The sequence below is a fragment of the Haliotis rubra genome, unplaced genomic scaffold, assembly GCF_003918875.1.
Source record: "Haliotis rubra isolate DU_JTF1 unplaced genomic scaffold, ASM391887v1 Scf216, whole genome shotgun sequence".
NCBI lineage: Eukaryota > Metazoa > Mollusca > Gastropoda > Lepetellida > Haliotidae > Haliotis > Haliotis rubra.
The window spans coordinates 1,235,344-1,257,174 of record NW_025766181.1 but is presented as its reverse complement, the minus strand read 5'-3'; the positions used below and the strand labels follow the sequence as shown (position 1 = coordinate 1,257,174).

The window sequence follows — 21,831 nt, the reverse complement described above, 5'->3', positions numbered from 1 at the left end:
GTGCAGCGTTCAACAATAATAACAAACAGACTATACGAAATCAGTGACACTGTCTGAGGACCAAGCTCAGTCCTTCATGGCGGTACTAGTTGACACAGCCGAACCAATCAGTGTCAGGTACCATTCATAATCCTTCATGGCGGTACTAGTTGACACAGCCGAACCAATCAGTGTCAGGTACCATGCATAATCTTTGAAGGTGATAGCATTTGACACAATGCAGCCAATCAGGATCACGTTCAATCCTTTATGGGGACATCATCGATAATCTCCCAGGTTTACGTTACGATCACTCTCCACTATACCCTGGATGCATCGACGGCTAGGCCCCATCATTATATTACCTCCCTTGGCCGGCTTTTTATCCAATTAGGTGTCTACGCTCAACGGCTGGGAAGTTGAGCGAACCAATCACAACTCACTTTCGCTTCTTAAATTATCAGCCTGTTATCCTTGTTGACACTGGCAAGCTCGGATGTAACGGCGGCTTAGCTGATTGGCTACCGTGAGAATGCGGAGCCAGCAAAAGGAGGTAATATAATCATGGGGCCAAGCCGTGGATGCATCCAGGGTATAGTGGAGAGTGATCGTAAGGTATACCCTGGAGATTATCGAGGATGTTACCGTCATAGCCCTTGACACATTTCAGCCAATCAGGATCAAGTTCAATCCTTTATGGTAATTGCACTTCAAAGAATCAAACCAATCAGGGTCAAGGTCAATCTTTCATGGTTATTTCATTTGACACAATTCAACCAATCAGGGCCAAGTGCATTGCTCTATGAATGTCTTAAACATCATATTTCTAGTAAAATAAGTGAGTGAGTGAGTTTAGTTTTACGCCGCACGTTTTACGCCGCCCCAGCAATATACGAGCTATATGGCAGCGCTCTGTTCCAGTAAAATGTGTTTCCTGTAACTGTGGATAGGACTTGAAACACCTCACAACAGGTGGATGTATCTCTTTCCTCCCAAGAAATAACACACAGAATAAGGTAACAAGCTTGTTTATTGTAAAACCAACAATACAGTTATCTGTGACAAATATTGACGTGTCTTTAATCTACATCCCATACACACATCTACTATTATCAGGACACATGTCAGTGTTGGACATTCCGTTTGAGACACATCTTGACACATGTTTACATGTCAGATGACACACATCAGGAGATCTGGTAGTCTGGCTTCAGCTTTTTCTTCTCTCCGTATCTGTTTGGTTTGTCATAGTCGATTCCAGGTTCATACCTTGGCTTCAGCTGTCTTGGTTCTGTCAGTGTCACCACATCTTGAACCGCATTTAGAAACACTTCACGCTGAAATTGAATCAAACAGGTGAGATGAAGAATCTGACAGGTGAGATGAAGACTCTGACAGGTGAGATGAAGAATCTGACAGGTGAGATGAAGAATCTGGACAGATGAGATGAAGAAACTGACAGGTGAGATGAAGACTCTGACAGGTGAGATGAAGGAAATGACAGGTGAGATGAAGAATCTGACAGGTGAGATGAAGACTGACAGGTGAGATGAAGGAACTGACAGGTGAGATGAAGAATCTGACAGGTGAGATGAAGACTGACAGGTGAGATGAAGGAACTGACAGGTGAGATGAAGAATCTGACAGGTGAGATGAAGAAATTCACAGGTGAGATGAAGAAATTCACAGGTGCCATGTAGAAACTGACAGATGCTATGTAGAAAGTGATGGATGTGATGAAAAAGATTGACATGAAAAGAAATGTGTGATTACAGAAACTGAGAGATGTGATACAGAAACTGAGAGATGCGATACTGAAACTGACAGATGTGATACAGAAACTGCGAGATGTGATACAGAAACTGAGAGATGTGATACTGAAACTGATAGATGTGATACCAAACTGACTGATGTATTACAGAAACTGTTAGATGTGGTAAGAAACTGACAGATGTGATACAGAAACTGTTAGATGTGATGCAGAAACTGACATGTGTGATACAGAAACTGCTAGATGTGATGCAGAAACTGCTAGATGTGATACAGAAATTGATAGATGTGATACAGAAACTGCTAGATGTGATGCAGAAACTGCTAGATGTGATACTGAAACTGACAGATGTAATACAGAAACTGATAGATGTGATGCAGAAACAGATAGATGTGATACTAAAACTGACATGAAAAGAAATGTGTGATACAGAAACCGATATGTGTGATACAGAAAATAAAATGATGGATGCCATGTGACCAATTTGTGACTCACAGACTCCGAAGGTGTGTTGTCTTCTGTCTTGTCGTAGAACACACTGGTGAGACCACACTCCACACACCGCTGGGCCAACACTCGGCCGATATTCTCCGCTGCAGACACATCTGAGGTGCTACAACAGTCAAAGAGACACGAAATGTACTTCTCACCTCAGAATAAAATGTGGTGTTTGGGCAGTCTCTACCATTAGTATTTGTTATTATTCAAACAGTATCTGGAGTGTCTATGTCAGCACCACCCTTTCGTACAGTTGTTCCCAAACTGTCATCATAACCACTCATCTGAACATTGCCACCATCTGTTCCCATACTGTCTGTCACCAACTACCTGTACAGGTGTCCCTAGACTGCTTACATCACTACACACCTGTACAAGTGTCCCTAGACTGTTTACATCCAGCTCACCTGTACAGCTGTTCCCAAACTGTCTACATCACTACCCACCTGTACAGCTGTTCCCAGACTGTCTACATCACTACCCACCTGTACAGCTGTTCCCAGACTAAATCACTACCTACCTGTACAGGGGTTCCCAGACTGTCTACATCACTACCTACCTGTATAGCTGTTCCCAGACTAAAACACCACCCACCTGTATAGCTGTTCCCAGACTGTCTACATCCAGCCCACCTGTACAGCTGTTCCCGGACTGTCTACATCACTACCCACCTGTACAGCTGTTCCCAGACTAAATCACTACCTACCTGTACAGGGGTTCCCAGACTGTCTACATCACTACCTACCTGTATAGCTGTTCCCAGACTAAAACACCACCCACCTGTATAGCTGTTCCCAGACTGTCTACATCCAGCCCACCTGTACAGCTGTTCCCAGACAGTCTACATCACTACACACCTGTACAGCTGTTCCCGGACTGTTTGCATCACTACCAACCTGTACAGCTGTTCCCAGACTGTCTACATCACTACACACCTGTACAGCTGTTCCCGGACTGTTTGCATCACTACACACCTGTACAGCTGTTCCCAGACTGTCTACATCACTACACACCTGTACAGCTGTTCCCGGACTGTTTGCATCAATACCCACCTGTACAGCTGTTCCCGGACTGTCTACATCACTACCAACCTGTACAGCTGTTCCCAGACTAAATCACCACCCAACTGTTCAGCTGTTCCAGGACTTTCTACATCCAGCCCACCTGCAGAGCTGTTCCCGGACTACCTACACCCAGCCCACCTCTACAGCTGTTCCCGGACTGTCTACATAACCATCCACTTGTAGAGCTGTTCCCGGACTAAATCAACACCCACTTGTAGAGCTGTTCCCTGACTAAATCACCATCCACCTGTACAGCTGTTCCTGGACTAAATCAACACCCACCTGTACAGCTGTTCCCGGACTGCCCACTCCCGTGTGGACGCTGACACAACTGTTTCCCCATTCATATGCTCGACCCATGCTGAGGTGTGGCGAGCACTTCTCTCAAAGAACAACCTGTGTGAAAACAATATAGTCTGTTATTCATTCAAATACGTTATTATTATAACCGGTCATGCATACATGCCAATAAAACTTAAACATTGAATAGGCTGTCCTCTGACATTGGTGACTTGACATCATCACTGGTCAATGTGATCTTGTCAACAGCCTTGACGTCATCACTGGTCAGTGTTATCTTGTTGACAGCCTTGACGTCATCACTGGTCAATGTTATCGTGTTGACAGCCTTGATGTCATCACTTGCCAATGATATCGTGTTGACAGCCTTGACGTCATTACTGGTCAGTGTTATCGTGTTGACAGCCTTGACACAGCCTGGTCAATGTTATGCGTGTTAACAGCCTTGGCGTCATAACTGGTCAATGTTATCTTGTCAACAGCCTTGATGTCATAACTGGTCAATGTTATCGTGTTGACAGCCTTGACGTCATAACTGGTTAATGTTACCTTGTTAACAGCCTTGACATCATAACTGGTCAATGTTATCATGTTGACAGCCTTGACGTCATAACTGGTCAATGTTACCTTGTTAACAGCCTTGACATCATAACTGGTCAATGTTATCGTGTTGACAGCCTTGACGTCATAACTGGTCAATGTTATCTTGTCAACAGCCTTGATGTCATAACTGGTCAATGTTATCGTGTTAACAGTCATTATTGCATTGTTGACAGTGAGGTCATTACAACAAACATTAACTTACTTGTGATAGTAGTTTTTTCTTGGATATTGCAGAATCCAGCCTTGGCGCTTCCTTGCAATGCCCATAGTTTCTAAATTTCTGAAAAACATGACAGGATTGTAATCAGGATTGTAAATTCTGATAACAAAGACAACCTGTCATCTGAACAATACAAAAAGACTGTTTATCCATTGAATAGCGATCTGCAACTTATCACAAAGACAGAATTGTCACACGAAGAAACCATTCATCCCTCAGTTTGACAGGAAAGTCAAAGGCTACTGATAGTTTGCTTCTTTCAATGAAACCCTTATGTGCACAGAGGCACCAAACCAGAGTAAACAAACAGTAAATCTGATTCTAATGAGATTGTATTGCAAGAAAAAACATTTCATTGAAAAAAGGCAATTACAAAAATTACACTTTTTTCTGATTCAGTGAAGAAGAATTTAAACCTTGATGGCTGAGAAACAACACTATATCACAGTGAATATAGTATGTACTCATCCAAAACCTGTCAGAAAGACACTAAGGAGTGTTTCAAAACATTCATAAACATTAGGACACAAAAACACAGTAACCGGTTACCATGGTTACACAAGTGTGATAATTTCAGCACCTGGAGCCTCACCTGGGGTTTCTGTTCAGGAACACTGGGTTCACTTTGAAGTCTTTGTTAGGGCTATCATCAAGGCATCGCACTGCTGTGCTCCCAAAAGCTGCACACAAAAAACAAAGCAAAATATAATATTGGGAAATATAGCACTGATTTTGACGATTTATTTGACTACAAATGATTAAGAGTGAGTGAGTGCGTTTAGTATTACGCCAAAACGCCTCTGTGGTGTAATGGTTAGGCGTTTCCGCCCGCATGCGGAAGGTCGCGGGTTCGTTCCCTAGCCATGTCATACCAAAAGACATTAAAATATGTTGGTCCCCCGCCTGGCGCTCGGCATTATAATAATAAGTCATCTTCTATAGCGCACTGTCTCCAAACGCCAAGTGATTGCTCGCGGCGCTTAATCAGAATCTAATGATTATTACCCCGGATAACCCAGGCTGCCTGTTAGGCGCTAGAAGGTTATAGTCACATAACTTTATCCAACCGGGTACCCATTTTCTGCTGGGTGAGCAGAGGCAATTTTTAACAAACTCACTTGCCTAAGGTGAGACCAGATGTGCTTCGTTGAGGGGCAGGACTGAAGTCCTAGAAACTCGTAGGAGTCAAGCTGCCAAACACGGTCACCCATCCAAGGACTGTCCGAGCTCGACGTTGCTTAACTTCAACTGATTCGTGACCTGAGCTCTATGCACAGGACCACATGCCACCAAGTCTGAGCTAGTACATTAATGCATACAACAAGGACTGGTCGGCTTGGAGTCAGTATAATGTGTCTGAGTGGGGTATTTATGTTTAACTGCGGCATGGTATCTCAGTGGGCTAGCACGATGAACCAGCTTAAGTCTGGGTTAGTACAAATACACACACATGCACATCGTCATATGAGCGAAATATTCTCAAGTACAACGTTAAACCTCATTTCACCTAGTATTACACCGCTTTTAGCAATATTCCAGCAATATCATGGCGGGGAACACCAGAAATGGGCTTCACCTATGGGCTACCTATGTGGGGAATCGAAACCAGGGTCTTCGGCTTGACAAGTGAACGCTTGGCTAACCTACCACCCAAAAATGAATTAGAAAATCAACATAGCTTGAACTCATCACAATCAACAAATTATGCTGTTATCAGAAGCCCAAACTATAACAAATATCGGGTTTTATGTGATGCAGAAATATGCATCCCGTATGATGTATACAATGGAGGCAGAGCAAAACTAGATTGGACCTGAGGAATGCATGCCTTTCATTGTTCAGCAATCTTGCCAAGAAATATAGAATAAAACACAAAGTTCTGTTATGAAAGTAATTATTAAATCTTTCCGTTTAGTAAACTCTTCAATACATGATAGGACTTTTGTAGCTGATACGCGAGGTTTGGTTAAATTTAAACGATTAGTTTTCCATTACATATGCGTTTGTTTCGGTTTTGGAGGAAATTGTTGCAGTTTGGGAAGTTTGTTTTCCTATTTTGGTGATTTTTGTTCTGTTTAGGTGTATATATGAGTTCAGTTTTGAGGATTGGTTCACCATTTGTATGGTAGGCCTGACCTTTGATATTAGTCACTGGGGGGTTCTCTGGACACTAGTTTGGAAGGAAAACCCTCAAATAGACACTGACTTTCATTTTCTTTTAAACCTAACATTTTAGTCACTTGCTTATGAAACAAACATCAAAATGTCTGGAATTCATTATCATGATATAATATATAGCCACATTTTTTTTTTAAATGGTAATAAAAGTGAATTATTTTTGAAACTAGATTGAAAACTTCTGTAATGTAGAGATGTATCGTTACACAATACACAGAGGATGTATCTATACACAATACAAAGGGGATGTATCGATACACATTTCAGTAGGATTTTGCATGACATAGCTTATAACATAACAATTTCTCTCGTGGAAGCGAGGTGGGTGTCAATATAATACTACTCACAATATTATTGTTACTTCGAACACAACCTCGCTTCTGAGGAAGAAATCGTTATGTTACAATCTTTATGGTAAACAATCATATACATATTTTACTACAACTAGTAAGTAGTTTTGATTTTTTAACTTCCGTGAAGCGATCTGAAAACAAGTAAGATATCGTTTCATGCTTCCACAACGCTCGCTTCGCACTCACAAACATAACCCATTTAGCACGAACTGGGGGGTCCTGTGGAAATCTGTGCATGGTGACACCATCGCCCGACCCCTAGGAGCAATTGACGACAACGCAACGATTCGGCATGTCTTCTTCGTTGATGTCGAGAAATCATAAAAATGACGAGCTTGCTTCACACATTATATACAACTAACTGAAAATCCTTCCTCATATGACGTCACTGCAGTGCTCTGGCGACAGAGTTACGTAACCTGTCTGTGGTTTTAAGCAGGCGACTTTTGGCAACTTTAATGGCGATGAAGGGACCTGGAATGGTCTCAAAGAGTTAAAAAGAAGTTTAATCCATAAAAATATTTGGGCAACTTTTAATCGCCGGTATTAATTAACCACAAGTTTTTAAGAATGAATTTGGTGTTCCGCATAAGACTAACCACAAATCTTTCATATGTAATGGTTAAAAGAGTACAAAAAGACAAAGTTAATTTGTTCTTTAAGGTTCAAGTCGGTTTTGGACAATGAAGCAGTGTTCAAAAGTAAGCAACACAAATATGATCACCATGAGCACAAATGCAAGCTTGTACACACGATTAACACAATGTCTTTGCATTAACAGACCAAATGTGCCTTTGAAGTTGCTGTTGTGGAATGTTCTGCTATTGGACTGAAGCAGTGATCACGTAACGCCATGATGACCACCATGAGCACTACTCAAGGTCATCCAGAGTCTGGGGGTGAACATGGAGAGAGTAAACATGGCTTCCAATAATGTCCCAAGCATGTTCAATGGGATAATGATCAAGGAACTTGCAGGCCAGTCCATATGTGTGATGTTGATCTAAACAACATTGTTGACAACTCTTTCTCGGGCATTGTCATCCATGGACGGGCATTATCATTCATAAAAATGGAGGTAGGACCCTCTTGTTGTATCAGAGGAATTATTACTGGCAGGTTTACACCGATCATGGTGCATGTGTGAAGTGTGTGGCAGCTCCATGCCACACATTTTGCATGTTGTTTCTGAGGGTGGTTGTGTTCGGGGGGATGTTGTTAATGTTGTCAGATAAATCAATTTGACAGTCACTAAATGTTATGTATTCTTTGAATATTTACCTTTCAGTAACATATCGACAAAAATCGCTATCGAGATTGATAAAAATATTACACTGAAAATACTTGTTGCTTAATTTTTTGTGAGGAGTATATAATTAAAGAAGCAAGTCAAAATTCATCCTTGTCAGATGAGGAATAGATATTAAAATATAACTGGTTGAAATTTCCCGGCAACTTGGTTGTTTTCAATACCCAGTCAATTCTGCCTCACCCTGAGATCTCACTACGGACCCTCAGTCACAACCACATCACTGATCGAATACTGGACATTATACCAACAGTCATGCTTTACCTTGGATTCTCTGTCGCCAAGTTGTTGTGCAGGAAAACGATCCCGTGTCAATCCAAGCTGGACAAACCACTCTTGACAACCTGGTTAACATCGTGCACAAATTTCTCAGCTAAGAGGTGGGAACTTATCACTTTGATCAACTCTCAGTGACCTTACGAAGCAACACGCCGGAAGTCCTAGAGCTCCAGACAGTGTCTGGAGGTTTAGTCACGCGATGTACTAGAGCGCAGGACTGATGGCCAGAATATTTATGCGCTTGTGAACATTACGCCTTAGACTAACAACTAGTCTCTGAAATGAAAATGTTTTACAGAAAAAAGGCTCATAGTGAAAAAATAAAATTTAATGAAAAGGAGCTCTGAGACTTTCTTCATTTTCAGAAGCTGTGGAAATCTAGACATGCCTCATTTTCGAGACTTGCGTCGGATTTCTTGGATATATTTGCTTCAGGTGTCTGTATGACAGATTAGTGAACATAAACGTAAATACTTATTAATGATTAATTAAACTCTGTCCAACCTATCATTGTTGTCTTATGTCTTCAGAATGTGGGTTCTTGTCATAAAATGTTAATTGTTCAATGGACAAAAAATGTAATAAATACACACAAACGCGTACACACGCACAAACGCGCGCGCGCACAAACGCACATACACACACACTCACTGACAGTAATGTCATAGCCATGTCTTTGATGGAAATGTTTCTTTGATTAAAATTATTCCAACATCAACACATTAGATATATTTTTAGTGGGGATTAGAAAATGTATAAATCATCAAAAAGTTTGCACACAATTCGGCACTTACAGACCAATAAAAAATATAACAGTATCCTTATCCAGTTTATAGGCCTTAGATTGTCTTGTACTTCCTGATTATCCTTTAAAAGGATAAAATAACATTGACGTATTGTTATATATACCTTTTAAAACCTGAATATATACCGTGAATGTGGCATATTGTTCACATTATATGTTCTTATATTCATTTTCATGTTATTCATAGTACATGTTCATTTTATGTTCTTATTACATATTCATAGAACATATTGAATGTCATGTTGTTGAAATTAAATGCTGGCGGCGTGTGGTCCTGTGCATAGAGCTCACAAATCAGTTGACGTTAAGCTTCGAGTTGGGACATAAATGGAAACTGATCTTAACTGAAATAGATTTATTAAACTCGTAAACAGAAAACAAACTTTGATATCAGTGTATGGTCCCAATAGAGATACTCCAGAATTTATCCATAACATATTTGATATCAGCAAACGCTTCGACTCAAAATATTTTATTATTTGTGGAGATTGGAACATTATCCAAGATATTGAACTTGATCTTTATAATTACAAACATGTAAATAACACTAAGGCGAGAGATGTATTGCTAGAATATATTGAAGAATTTAATCTTATTGATCCGTGGAGAGATAATAACCCTTTACAAAAGCGATAAACGTGGCGCCAACAAAACCCGATAAAACAAGCTAGACTGGTCTATTTCCTTTTATCAAGAAGTCTTGAGAATTCTGTCACAAACGCATGTATAGATCCAAGCTATAGGTCAGACAACTCATTACACTGGATCGCTTTGAAATTCAATGATGTAGAAAAAGGCCGTGGATTTTGGAAATTTAATAACTCTCTTTTACGAGATAAAATTTATGTTGACAAAGTGAAGGCAATAATCAAAGATACTACAAAACAGTATCAAAATAGTACTTATGATGTAGAAACGACTTTCATGCTTAATGACCAATTGTTATTTGAAACAATACTCTTAATGATACGGGGTTACACTATAAAATACTCACCAGAAATGAAAAAGAAAACAAATAAGAGGGAAAAAGAACTTGTTGACAGTATCAATGATTTAGAAATAAAATTTGACCATTCAGAAAAGGATGACATTACAGAAAATTTACTGTCACAGATTCAGCAGGCAAAAGCAGAATTAGAAGAAATTCATAAGTACAAAACAGAAGGTATTATAATAAGATCAAAAGTTGACTGGTATGAGCATGGAGAAACACCAAGCAAATATTTCTTATCCCTTGAAAAACAAAACTTCCTAAATAAAGCAATTACAAAACTGGAAAATGAAAATAATGAAATCGTAACAGGTAAAAACAATTTAATAAAAGAAACAAAACATTTTACAAAGAGTTATAAACAAAAAAAAGATACTAAGCAGGTTAACTTACATGAGCTTTTTGATGATGCTGGAATTCCCAAACTTAATGGTAACCAAAAGCAAAGCCTAGAAGGGGAATTAACGTATGACGAAGTCCTAAGCTCGCTTAATAAATGAAAAATGGGAAAAGTCCTGGCCCGTCAGGATTCACAACTGAGTTTTACAAATTCTTCTGGAATAATATATATCCGTTTCTACTTAGATCTTTAAATTACGCATATCAAAACGGTGAACTATCGGCTAGCCAAAAACAAGGTCTTATTACTTACCTAAAAAAGACAAGCCAGAACAATATTTATCAAACTTGGAGACCGATATCTAATGGAGACCGTTACTAAATGTGTCATACAAGATCGGTTCGGCAACAGTAGCAAATAGAATTAAAAGGGTATTAGCGTCAATTATTAATGAAGATCAAAAAGGATTCCTTGCTAATAGATATATTGGTGAATGCACAAGACTGATATATGACATAATGGATTATACAGAAACTATGGAAATTCCTGGAATGTTACTACTGATCGATTTTGAAAAGGCATTTGACTCCGTAAACTGGAACTTCATTAAAGAGGGTTTTGCGTTTTTAAATTTTGGGGAATCTATAAGAAAATGGATCAAGACATTTTACTGTAATATAAGTTCATCAGTATTAGTAAATGGCTTTGGTTCTGACTTCTTTAATATAACTAGAGGCTGTAGACAAGGAGATCCCCTTTCACCCTATATCTTCATTATATGCGCTGAAATTTTATCCGCAATGATTCGAAACAATCCAAAAGTAAAAGTATAACAATTGGAAACACAGAATATCTAGTCTCCCAGTTTGCAGATGATACATCCCTTGTCTTAAATGGTACTGAGAAGTGTCTACAAAATACCTTACAAATATTGGACGACTATGCTTCCTTGAATGAATGCAAGCAAAACAAGAATCACATTGAATATCGATAAGAAGAAAATCATATTTGGATTCTCTGAAGAAAGGAACGATGTCCTTAATCTCCTTATAACAGTTGTCAAATTTACTCTCTTTAAAATAAGAACATATACTTGTACATCAGGTTTCGACATGATCAGAAATGAAATATGTAAAGTTTACAAAATATCGAGAGAACACATGCCATCTCTTCTTCCAATTTCACCAAATTTGTTGGATTTTGGTAAGATTTTCATCAATTGTTTGATTGATGCTAACGTACAACCGACCCATTCTTTCCTACAATGTCATTTGTTATAACATGCTTACCAAATTCTGTATACAGACGCATGGTTATATTTGACTGCTATTTGATGTCATGGTTTTGTACCTAAAAAAAAAAGATGAAGAAAAAAAACAAAAAAACAGAAAGAAAACAAACCAGATGACCAGATGTCGTACATTTCACTTATAGAATGGAACCATTTTGTTGATGGAAACAAAGAACCTCTACTACGAACACTTTGTTTGAATGGAAATATAAGAGAACGTTCTTTTGTGTTCAATCACTATCACTATTCCCCCTTAAGAACCACACAGCCCGATAGTATCCACAATCATGTATATAGACAGTCAGACAGGGTGAACTGGTATCATTCATTACAGCGCCAGTTATTGTGACACTTCATTCAAAGTCAGTCTTATCTCATCATTATCATCATGAATAACCCTCAGTGGAAGCCTTATGTACCCGATCTTAACAAGACTATTAGTATCATAGGTATCCACCCGTGAAGGTCCGGGTTAATATATTGATCTTCAGTAACCCATGCTTGTCGTAATTTTTTAAGAGGCCACTAACGGGATCGGGTGGTCAGGCTCGCTGACTTGGTTGACACATGTCATCGGTTCCCAATTGCGCAGATCGATGCTCATGCTGTTGATCACTGGATTGTCCAGACTCGATTATTTACCGACCGCCGCCATATAGCTTGAATAATGCTGAGTGCAGCCTAAAACTAGAGTCACTCATTCACTACATTAAAATCTTAAGCATTGCTGCCTCCTTACAATCACCTGAATAGAAAGTATAGCTATTGATGCTATATTGGTTGCATACGATCCAAAACCAAAAGGAACTCTCATGTCATAATAATACCCTCCAAACAAGTCATGGAACAGACTAAAAGTCGTCAAGTTTGTGAAAAGCATAATGCTACAGTAAAACGCACATATTATGGATGACAACTTCTTCTTTATTGTATGTCAGAACGTTTCTGGGCTATTCCTTCGTCAGGTGACCAAGGGGCAAGGAATAGCCCAGAAACGTTCTGACATACAATAAAGAAAAAGTTGTCATCCATAATATTTGGGTTTTACTTGAATACCAACTTCTAAATGCCTCTCCAGAACCAACCTCATAATATAAAGATATAACTGAGTTGACCAAGAGAGTCATTCAAGCCCCAAAAAGTCAAAGTGTCAAGACTAAACTACAACAGATACGTTTTCAGAAGACAAGAATGGCTACATACACACCATTGAAGTTGAGGAGCCTGTCCAGTTTACCCTCCACTCTTTACAGATATAGGAAATGTCTATTATGTCAATGACTGACCCACATCTCAGATCACGGCGGAAACTGGAGTTCAATATTTCTGGACAAGGCATGGATTACATTGATATGAATCGGTCTAAATTACATGTCCAAGCCAAAATATCGAAAGGAGGCCGATCATCCCCGGGAGAAAAGGAGCCTGTAGCCCCAGTGAACAATTGGCTACACAGGCGATGGTCCCATATCGATCTGATGTTAAATGGAAATCTGTTGACCAGATCCACTAATTTGTAGCCTTACAAGAATTAAAGAGTTATCTCCAAGCTCTGATGAGTGTATGTCATCAACATTAGTCAACTGTTTTATAAAGATACAAGATAACAGAGGAGATTTCAATAAGGGTCAGTTCACAATTTATGGCGGTGGTGGGGTGTGTGTGTGTGTGCGTGTGTGTGATAATTTTCACGGAGAAGCCTGTACAATGTGGATGACACCCCGCTATAATGTATCCATAATTTTTCAGCATAATTTTCAAATATTTATATGTACAAAATTGATGACCCCCTCCCAAGTTCATGTGTACAAAATGGATGACCCCCCTGCCTCCCCAGAACAAAATGGGTGACCCCGCTTAAGAATCATCTACCCCCAACATAAAAACAAGAAGCAACATTTAAATTCACTTTAAATTGTCCACACAAGATATGGCACTGAGTCCTGTTATTCATATCACTTGGACTGTTACTCATGACTATAGCATGTCATCCAAAACAAAAAGGTAAGGTCTTCAATGACCTCCATTTTAAAGTTCTGTTTTCTTGGCACTTTGAGTTGCCCAGGGATACCTGGAGGGTGTGGTGTCACAGATTTTAAGTCTTTACTCTTTGTAGAGATATTGAGAATCTTTGAGTAAATGACTTCCTGGAATAACACGTATGTTCAGGATCACTCAAAACCAGAGTCAACACTTAAGAACCACTAAACTTTGTTTTTGTTACTCTTTTAACCATTACATATGAAAGATTTGTGGTTAGTCTTATGCGGAACACCAAATTTATTCTTTAAAAACTTGTGGTTAATTAATACCGAGCGATTAAAAGTGGCCAAAAGTCGCCTGCTTCCCTCTCGCCCGCCAACGAAACCACAGACAGGTTACGTAACTCTGTCGCCAGAGCACTGCAGTGACGTCATATGAGGAACGATTTTCAGTTAGTTGTATAGAAAATGTGTAGCACGCTCATCATTTTGATGATTTCTCGACATCAACGACAACATGCCGAATCGTTGCTTTGTCGTCAGTTGCTCCTAGGGTCGGGCGATGGTGTCCCCATGCACAGATTTCCACAGGACCCCGCAGTTCGTGCTAAATGGGTTATGTTTGTGAGTGCGAAGCGAGCGTTGTGGAAGCCTGAAACGATATATTACTTGTGTTCAGATCGCTTCACGGAAGTTAAAGAATCAAAACTACTTACTAGTTGTAGTAAAATATGCATATGATTGATGACCATAAAGATTTTCTATGACACAACTTGTAACATAACGATTTCTTCCTCGGAAGTGAGGTTGTGGTCGAAGTAACAATAATATTGTAAGTAGTATTATATTGACACCCACCTCGCTGCCACGAGAGAAATTGTTATGATATATATATGTCATGCAAAATCCTATTGGCCATCAATAAAATACATATTTTACTACCAGTAGAAAGTAGTTTTGATTTTGTAACTCGGTGAAAACAAACCTAAATACCATTTATCCTCAGACTGGCGGATGTTCCCGACAGGGCGCCGCCATTTTTAAAACTAAAAACATCTGTTAGAATTAATGAAATTATAGTTTGTTTTCTTCAAGTTAGAAAATCAAGACTACTTTCTACTCGTTGTTAAATATGTATTGGAATCATAACCAAACGGATTTTGCATGACACAACTTATAACATAACGATTTCTTCCACGGAAGCGAGGTGGGGGTCGAAGTCACAATACTGCGCGATAAATTTCTTGCTACATTCACATGGTTAATGTCCACTCACCAGTATGTAGATACTAGTCAATGTGCGTCTTTATATTTGGTCTTATAATCCTAATTAGTTTATTATCACACTTGTATGCATTTTGAAACTAAATAAAAAGCTGACGATCTGCTGATACTTATAGTGAATTTATAACAGAACTGTAATATCTAGACATTTTATAATTTGCCAATGTGAATCATAATTCGCACACACACCCTAGTGCATGTTGTCTGTCTCATTACACTACACGGCGAAAACAATGATTCTGTTGAATGCTACGACAAATGAATAAAAACAAAATGCAAATATTAAAATTAAAACAGATTAAAGTTATAGGAACAATATCAGGCCATTACCTTGTTCGAGGAATGTATCCATCAATATCCACAAAACTGTTCCAAATGATGTGTCTTTTTACAGTTTAATATACGAAAAAAGTGATAAATCTTTTCAGGTATTGGTGTATACATGTAGTCTCATTGGTCACCCAAGATAGCACACCTGGCAACTAATTGCATAATGTCCGCCTTTCTTTAAAACAGTAATTTAGTTAGCCGATAATGGGCAATCAATCAATGTATTGCCGGTTAATCCTTTGAAAGAAGGACGTTGTTTTACGCAGACACCGACACGACAGAGTGTATTCAGTATAGATTAGTAAATCTACATACATAAACACTACCTTTTGACAATTCCGCTGTGTAAGATAAAAGTAATTAATCAATCAGCGTGTTATCGGTTAATCCTTTGATCGATGTTTATAATGTTGAATATTTACTCCAGACACAAGAAATGCCAAATGGGAACCTTTGTCGGGTAATCTAAGTGTGTTACCACTAATTATACCTGTTATAAATTCATTAACTGACCATCAAGTGAATTATGACAAATAACATGTGTAGGTTTATACCACCTAACACGGGTTACAACGAGGGAGTATTAATTGCTGTATTGCATGTGAAAACTTATGGGCCGACACTGTTTTGAGAATACAAACAGATTTTTACATGACATGATTAAATATCGAGGTAAAACAACACAGAAACGGGATCAATTTGGATCAGGCATTATACAAATAGGGCCTAACGACACCAATCGATTTTGACAGAATCGTCTATGAAAACAAGTTGTAACTCGGAAACTAGGCAAAGCAGGAGACAAAATTAAATGACAGTAGATTGTGAGAACATATAGCTTTCATTTTCCACAACAATTGTCACGATTTCAGGTTTATACAAGCCTGTAAACACGATAATTTACCCCTTTTATAAAGATACAAGATAACAGAGGAGATTTCAATAGGGGTCAGTTCACAATTTATGGCGGTGGTGGGGTGTGTGTGTGTGTGCGTGTGTGTGATAATTTTCACGGAGAAGCCTGTACAATGTGGATGACACCCCGCTATAATGTATCCATAATTTTTTTCAGCATAATTTTCAAATATTTATATGTACAAAATTGATGACCCCCTCCCAAGTTCATGTGTACAAAATGGATGACCCCCCTGCCTCCCCAGAACAAAATGGGTGACCCCGCTTAAGAATCATCTACCCCCAACATAAAAACAAGAAGCAACATTTAAATTCACTTTAAATTGTCCACACAAGATATGGCACTGAGTCCTGTTATTCATATCACTTGGACTGTTACTCATGACTATAGCATGTCATCCAAAACAAAAAGGTAAGGTCTTCAATGACCTCCATTTAAAGTTCTGTTTTCTTGGCACTTTGAGTTGCCCAGGGATACCTGGAGGGGTGTGGTGTCACAGATTTTAAGTCTTTACTCTTTGTAGAGATATTGAGAATCTTTGAGTAAATGACTTCCTGGAATAACACGTATGTTCAGGATCACTCAAAACCAGAGTCAACACTTAAGGCTTCACCTCTTTGACAACTGGGTTTACTGGTAAGTACTGGTAAGTACTGACAATCACATTTACGTCCAGTGCGGGTTCGTGTGTGTTGTCTGCCTCTTCCACTTCCGGTGTTGTGGAACTCCATTTTCATTGTTTATATGGATGGTGCCTGAAGGCAAGGTTGCACCTGAATTATGTATATATATTCTACTATTCTAATACAACTGAGTACATAGTATATAGCCGCAAATTTAACGTTATATCAGTTCCGCTTACGCGTCCCAGATATTTAACTAAATTTGCAGGTATATAACCACCGGTTATACGTCCCCAATTCGTGTTTTGGTTTAATAAATCCCCTAAATTTTAATCATAACATTTGCAGAATTGTTTCTAGTCAAGAAATGTGTAGCAGTTTTTTGCATCATGTGTACTGATTTTGGAATAATACCTCAGCAAGTGAGTGACCTATCCCTGCTGTAGATTATCCCTGCTCTAAGTGTCCAGACTGCCACAAGGCAGTTGTTTAGTTCTGTGATTGTAGATATACATAGCAGTGGTGGCTTAACTCCGTGACATTTTGATACCATAGATGCTCCCTGGTTTTGAGTGGTTACCGAGAGAGTGCGCAGAAGTATACACAATAGTGGAACGGGATTAGGTTCTTCCCAAAGCCTTAATAAGGTTAATTAAGGCTTTGGGAAGGTCTTGAATACATTATTGTGTATACTACTTAATCATTTAATCTTGATGTGTAAAAGACATGTATTCTTCAGTAGCCTTAAAAGGACAACGATCTAAGTTCATATTGTGATAAAACCCTTCAAACATATATTCTATTGAAAAGTTCATTGCCCGCAAAACCCGTGAAGGTCCGGGTTAGAATGATCCTCAGTAACCCATGCTTGTCGTAAGAGACGACTAATGGGATCGGGTGGTTGACACATGTCATCGGTTCCCAATTGCGCAGGTCGATGCTCATGCTGTTAATCACTGGATTGTCTGGACCAGACTCGATTATTTACCGACCGCCGCCTAATAGCTGGAATATTGCTGAGTGCGGCGTACAACTAAACTCACTCACTCACTCATTGCCCGCAAGAACAATAAAGGGGCTATATTTGAAAAAAAATGGGCTCCATTGTCTGATGTTTTTGAATAAGTCTCACGACTTCTTGCTTTTCATATTATTTCTTTTCTTTGCTTGGTGTTTATGTGCACTGGGTGCCCAGTAACTAACGATTTGTAGGTTTATCTTGGCATGGTATGTCATTTACATTTCATGACTTCTGTGTCCACTGCTTTAACATGCTGTGCCTTAACGTTGCAGTATCAATTACCTTCTTTAAAAGGGAAGCTTCATCATTCCCAATCTGAGACTGCTAGTGAGGCTTAGCGTGTTAATACCAGATTTGAAATTGTCTTTGTTACGAACTATTTCCTGCACTACCTGTAACCAATATTCCATCTATGTATACACCACCTTCGGCTGGTATCCATGTTATCTGATTTTGCTGGAATAAAAAATAACCAACTTCAAAGTGTCTACTAAAGTGTATTCAGTTTGAGTATACTAACGATTTCAATTGTTTTTCGGGAAAAGCGTTGTGCTGTGTTTTCTCAAAACGTATCGAGATGTTTGCTGTGGGTATACAATGTAATACAAACATATTCTGGTAAGTTAGAATTGATATATGCTCAGCTTCATTATTAACGGATCACCAAGGTAAGCATAGTTCAAACAGCAACCAACAAACCTCAGTAAGTATGTAGACAACATGATCAACGAATATGTTGTGTTGGCCTGGGTCAACGGATTGGGAGTTTTTATGAAACACGCCTTGTGAAAACAATAAAAATTTCGATATTGCAGCTGATGACAAAATTTAGGCCTGGCTATCGATACAGATCATACACATCGATAATCGTTAACTAAATACCGATCGATTATCAGTCGATCAAGTGATGTTGATCACTGGATTGTCTGGTCCACCGCCATATAGCTGGTATATTGCTGGATGCGGCAACAAACCAAACCCAGACATTTCGATGTAAGGCGAGAGTTAGCTCCCCTTACATACCGAAGGAAAATATTCCAGAAGATGCTCCAAATCCCTGGGTCAGAATTAAGTGGAAAGACCAACAGTAATAACCAAATAACGATACCTCTGATACAAGCTATCAAAGGAAAGGGAAACTAAAAGGCACTGTTTGGTTGCGGTAATGCAGAAGAATGGAGTACTTATCCTGCCTATGCCAAACAGGCTGGTTTTGATCTCACCTTGTCCCTCTTGGACGTTTTCGTGGAGTGACATGTGACAGGACAACCAGTGTTGTCATCATGTCTGGAGAACATTGACGCTCGCCATGCCATCTTTAATCAAAACGTATATTTTTCGATTTAGCTTTTCTTTGATGTGTTGGTGGTGGTTTATTTAAGTAGTGCTGCAATCTCGTTGTGCTGAATCTCACAAATCCTGTTTGTCATTTCAAATGGAGATTTTGGTTCTATGAACAATGTATTTGTTCAGGGACTTGGTGATACTCTGGGTGTGAAACGCAAGCCTGATGAAAATTGTATAGGAATCGATCAGTAAACATAGTGACACTTAGGATTCCACATGGGCCTGTAACGCAAACAAAACTCTGGCATCAAGGTGCATGTGTACTGTCACTGACGTGGTATTAACACTATCTAAAAGATTCCTCTTATAATGGGTGAGTGAGTGAGTTTAGTTTTACGCCGCCCTCTCATAAGAGGGTGGTGAGGTAGCCTAATGATTAAAGCGCGCACTCGTCACGGTGAAGCCCCGGATTCGACTCAGCTCCTGGGTACAATGTGTGAAGCCCATTTATGGTGTCCCCCGAGGTGATACTGCTGGAATATTGCTAAAAGCGGCATACTCACTCACTCACTCACCTTATATATGGTGCTAATACTTCGATGCTATTTTTGGCGTTAAAGCCCCCGTGAACTGAACTTCATGTTGACTATTCGCGTCAATGTTTTTACGTTAACGTCTTTCAGTGGCACTTTACGTGCTGTTACGTCAATGAACTTTACAAATTAATACACACCACTGCCGAAGTAGTACGATGGCAGAACAAAATAGTCAGTTTTGCACCGCTGTTAGCATTATTACTGCAATATCACGGTGGGGGACACCACAAATGGGCTTCACACATTGTACCAATGGAGTGAATCGAACCCGTGTCTTTGGCGTGACGGGCGAAAGATTTAACCACTAGGCTACCCCACAGCTTCCGTATAGTGCGAGGAAGGTTACTGAACGACAGCACTGTCGGGACAACATAATGACAGCCTTTGTTGTCAAGGCTGTTGGTCGTGTTTACCTTGCACGAATCGTTAAGCCCACACCCGTGAAGATCAGGGTTGGAATTGATCTTCAGTAATCTATGTTTGTCGTAAGAAGCGACTGACGGGATCGGGTGGTCAGGTTCGCTGACGTGGTTGACATATGTCATCGTATCCCAATTGTGTAGATTGGTGCTCATACTGTTCATCACTTGGTTGTCTGGTCCAGACTCGTTTATTACAGACCGGCGCCATATAGCTGGAATGCGTAAAACTAGAATCACTCGTGTTAAGTTCACCTCAAGCGACACAGTATACACAAAATACCATGGCCAGCAATTCATAAAGTCCATTCCTCCACTGAACACGCCTGGGACATGACAGAGAGACGTGTGCGTCTGCGTCAACGTCAACGCCAACCACGTTGATTAAACAAGCCGCAGCTCTGTCAGTGGAGTGGGATAGACTCCTTCAGATCGCCATTGAGAGATTCGTCCACAGTATTCCTCGTCCAGTGAATGAACGCTTGACAAATCGTGACGGTATTAAGCCTTTTGATCCCCAAACTTCAACCTTTCCTCATATTCCTATCGTCCTATAAAATCGTTGGCGGTGATAGCATTTACTGTTATACTAACAACCAGTTGTAATGTCTTCCCAATTCGTTAATTATTATCACGCCACGATTACTGGAAACTACTATCTTTTATAATGTTGGAAATGTTAAACCATTTCAGAATACCCCCTACTTATTTTTAAGAGTATATGCTGATGGAGAGTATATATTCATGATCTGTTGTATAGATACACGCTCAAACGGGCACGCTACATACATTTAAACAGTCCTCCCCGGGTGATTCTGAGTGAAATTACATGTTAGTCAGTCAATCAATGAATCAATCTTTATTCACTCAGTCACCACCTACCCTGGTACAAGAGCAAAAATAAAATAAAAATAGATATATTAAACCTACTACATGCGTCTTAAGAACTACATATATGTCTTAACGGGATTTGTAAAATATTAATGAATGTAGTCAGGCTTTTCAGTTCTTTTGTGCCTTTAGGTGTAAAAAGTTCACAAAAGTAATATACATTTGGGTATTGATAATATAGTTTGGGAATACAGGGGCGTAGCTACCATTATTAAAAGAAGCCCGCGTTTACACATGATTGTTGCTATATGGGATGGCAAGCCCTCAATACAATCAAGATATAAAGCTTGCAACCTATCTGGCTTACACGAAAAAAATGTCTGGTTTCGCGCCTGGAATATACACTAATCTGGTTGGGAGAAGAGCTTCACATCGAAAGTTGTAATGAAACTCGTCTCCCATTACATCATGGTTGCTTAGTGTACATAAACGATCTTCCCAATACGAATCCTTTGTATGGTCGAGATAATGACACTGTGCTTGGAGGCCATTTCAAGTTTC

The 21,831-nt window shown here is 39.4% G+C and overlaps 1 protein-coding gene and 1 long non-coding RNA gene across 2 annotated transcripts; one reads left to right on the top strand and one right to left on the bottom strand.

Annotated features, from left to right (window-relative positions):
* Positions 1–816: 816 nt before the first annotated feature.
* On the top strand, positions 817–20,307 carry LOC124276993. The gene is made up of 3 exons (XR_006898711.1): positions 817–829; positions 6,935–6,940; positions 20,193–20,307. It is a non-coding gene; the product is annotated as an uncharacterized LOC124276993 (long non-coding RNA).
* On the bottom strand, positions 992–8,739 carry LOC124276992 (39S ribosomal protein L18, mitochondrial-like). The gene is made up of 6 exons (XM_046712647.1): positions 8,540–8,739; positions 5,028–5,115; positions 4,418–4,495; positions 3,595–3,708; positions 2,246–2,363; positions 992–1,316 (listed from the first exon to the last, which is right to left on the bottom strand). The coding sequence occupies exons 1-6, from the start codon at positions 8,628–8,630 to the stop codon at positions 1,167–1,169; spliced, it is 639 nt and encodes a 212-aa protein (XP_046568603.1). The 5' UTR covers positions 8,631–8,739; the 3' UTR covers positions 992–1,166.
* Positions 20,308–21,831: the final 1,524 nt, after the last annotated feature.

Bases quoted from the DNA above. Each gene is read 5' to 3' on its own strand.
- LOC124276992 (XM_046712647.1), bottom strand. From the start codon at position 8,630: ATGTTAACCAGGTTGTCAAGAGTGGTTTGTCCAGCTTGGATTGACACG. The intron at 4,496-5,027 runs GTGAGGCTCCAG...CATGTTTTTCAG, and splicing joins TTCCTGAACAGAAACCCCAG to AAATTTAGAAACTATGGGCA. The intron at 3,709-4,417 runs GTAAGTTAATGT...GTTTTCACACAG, and splicing joins AGAAAAAACTACTATCACAA to GTTGTTCTTTGAGAGAAGTG.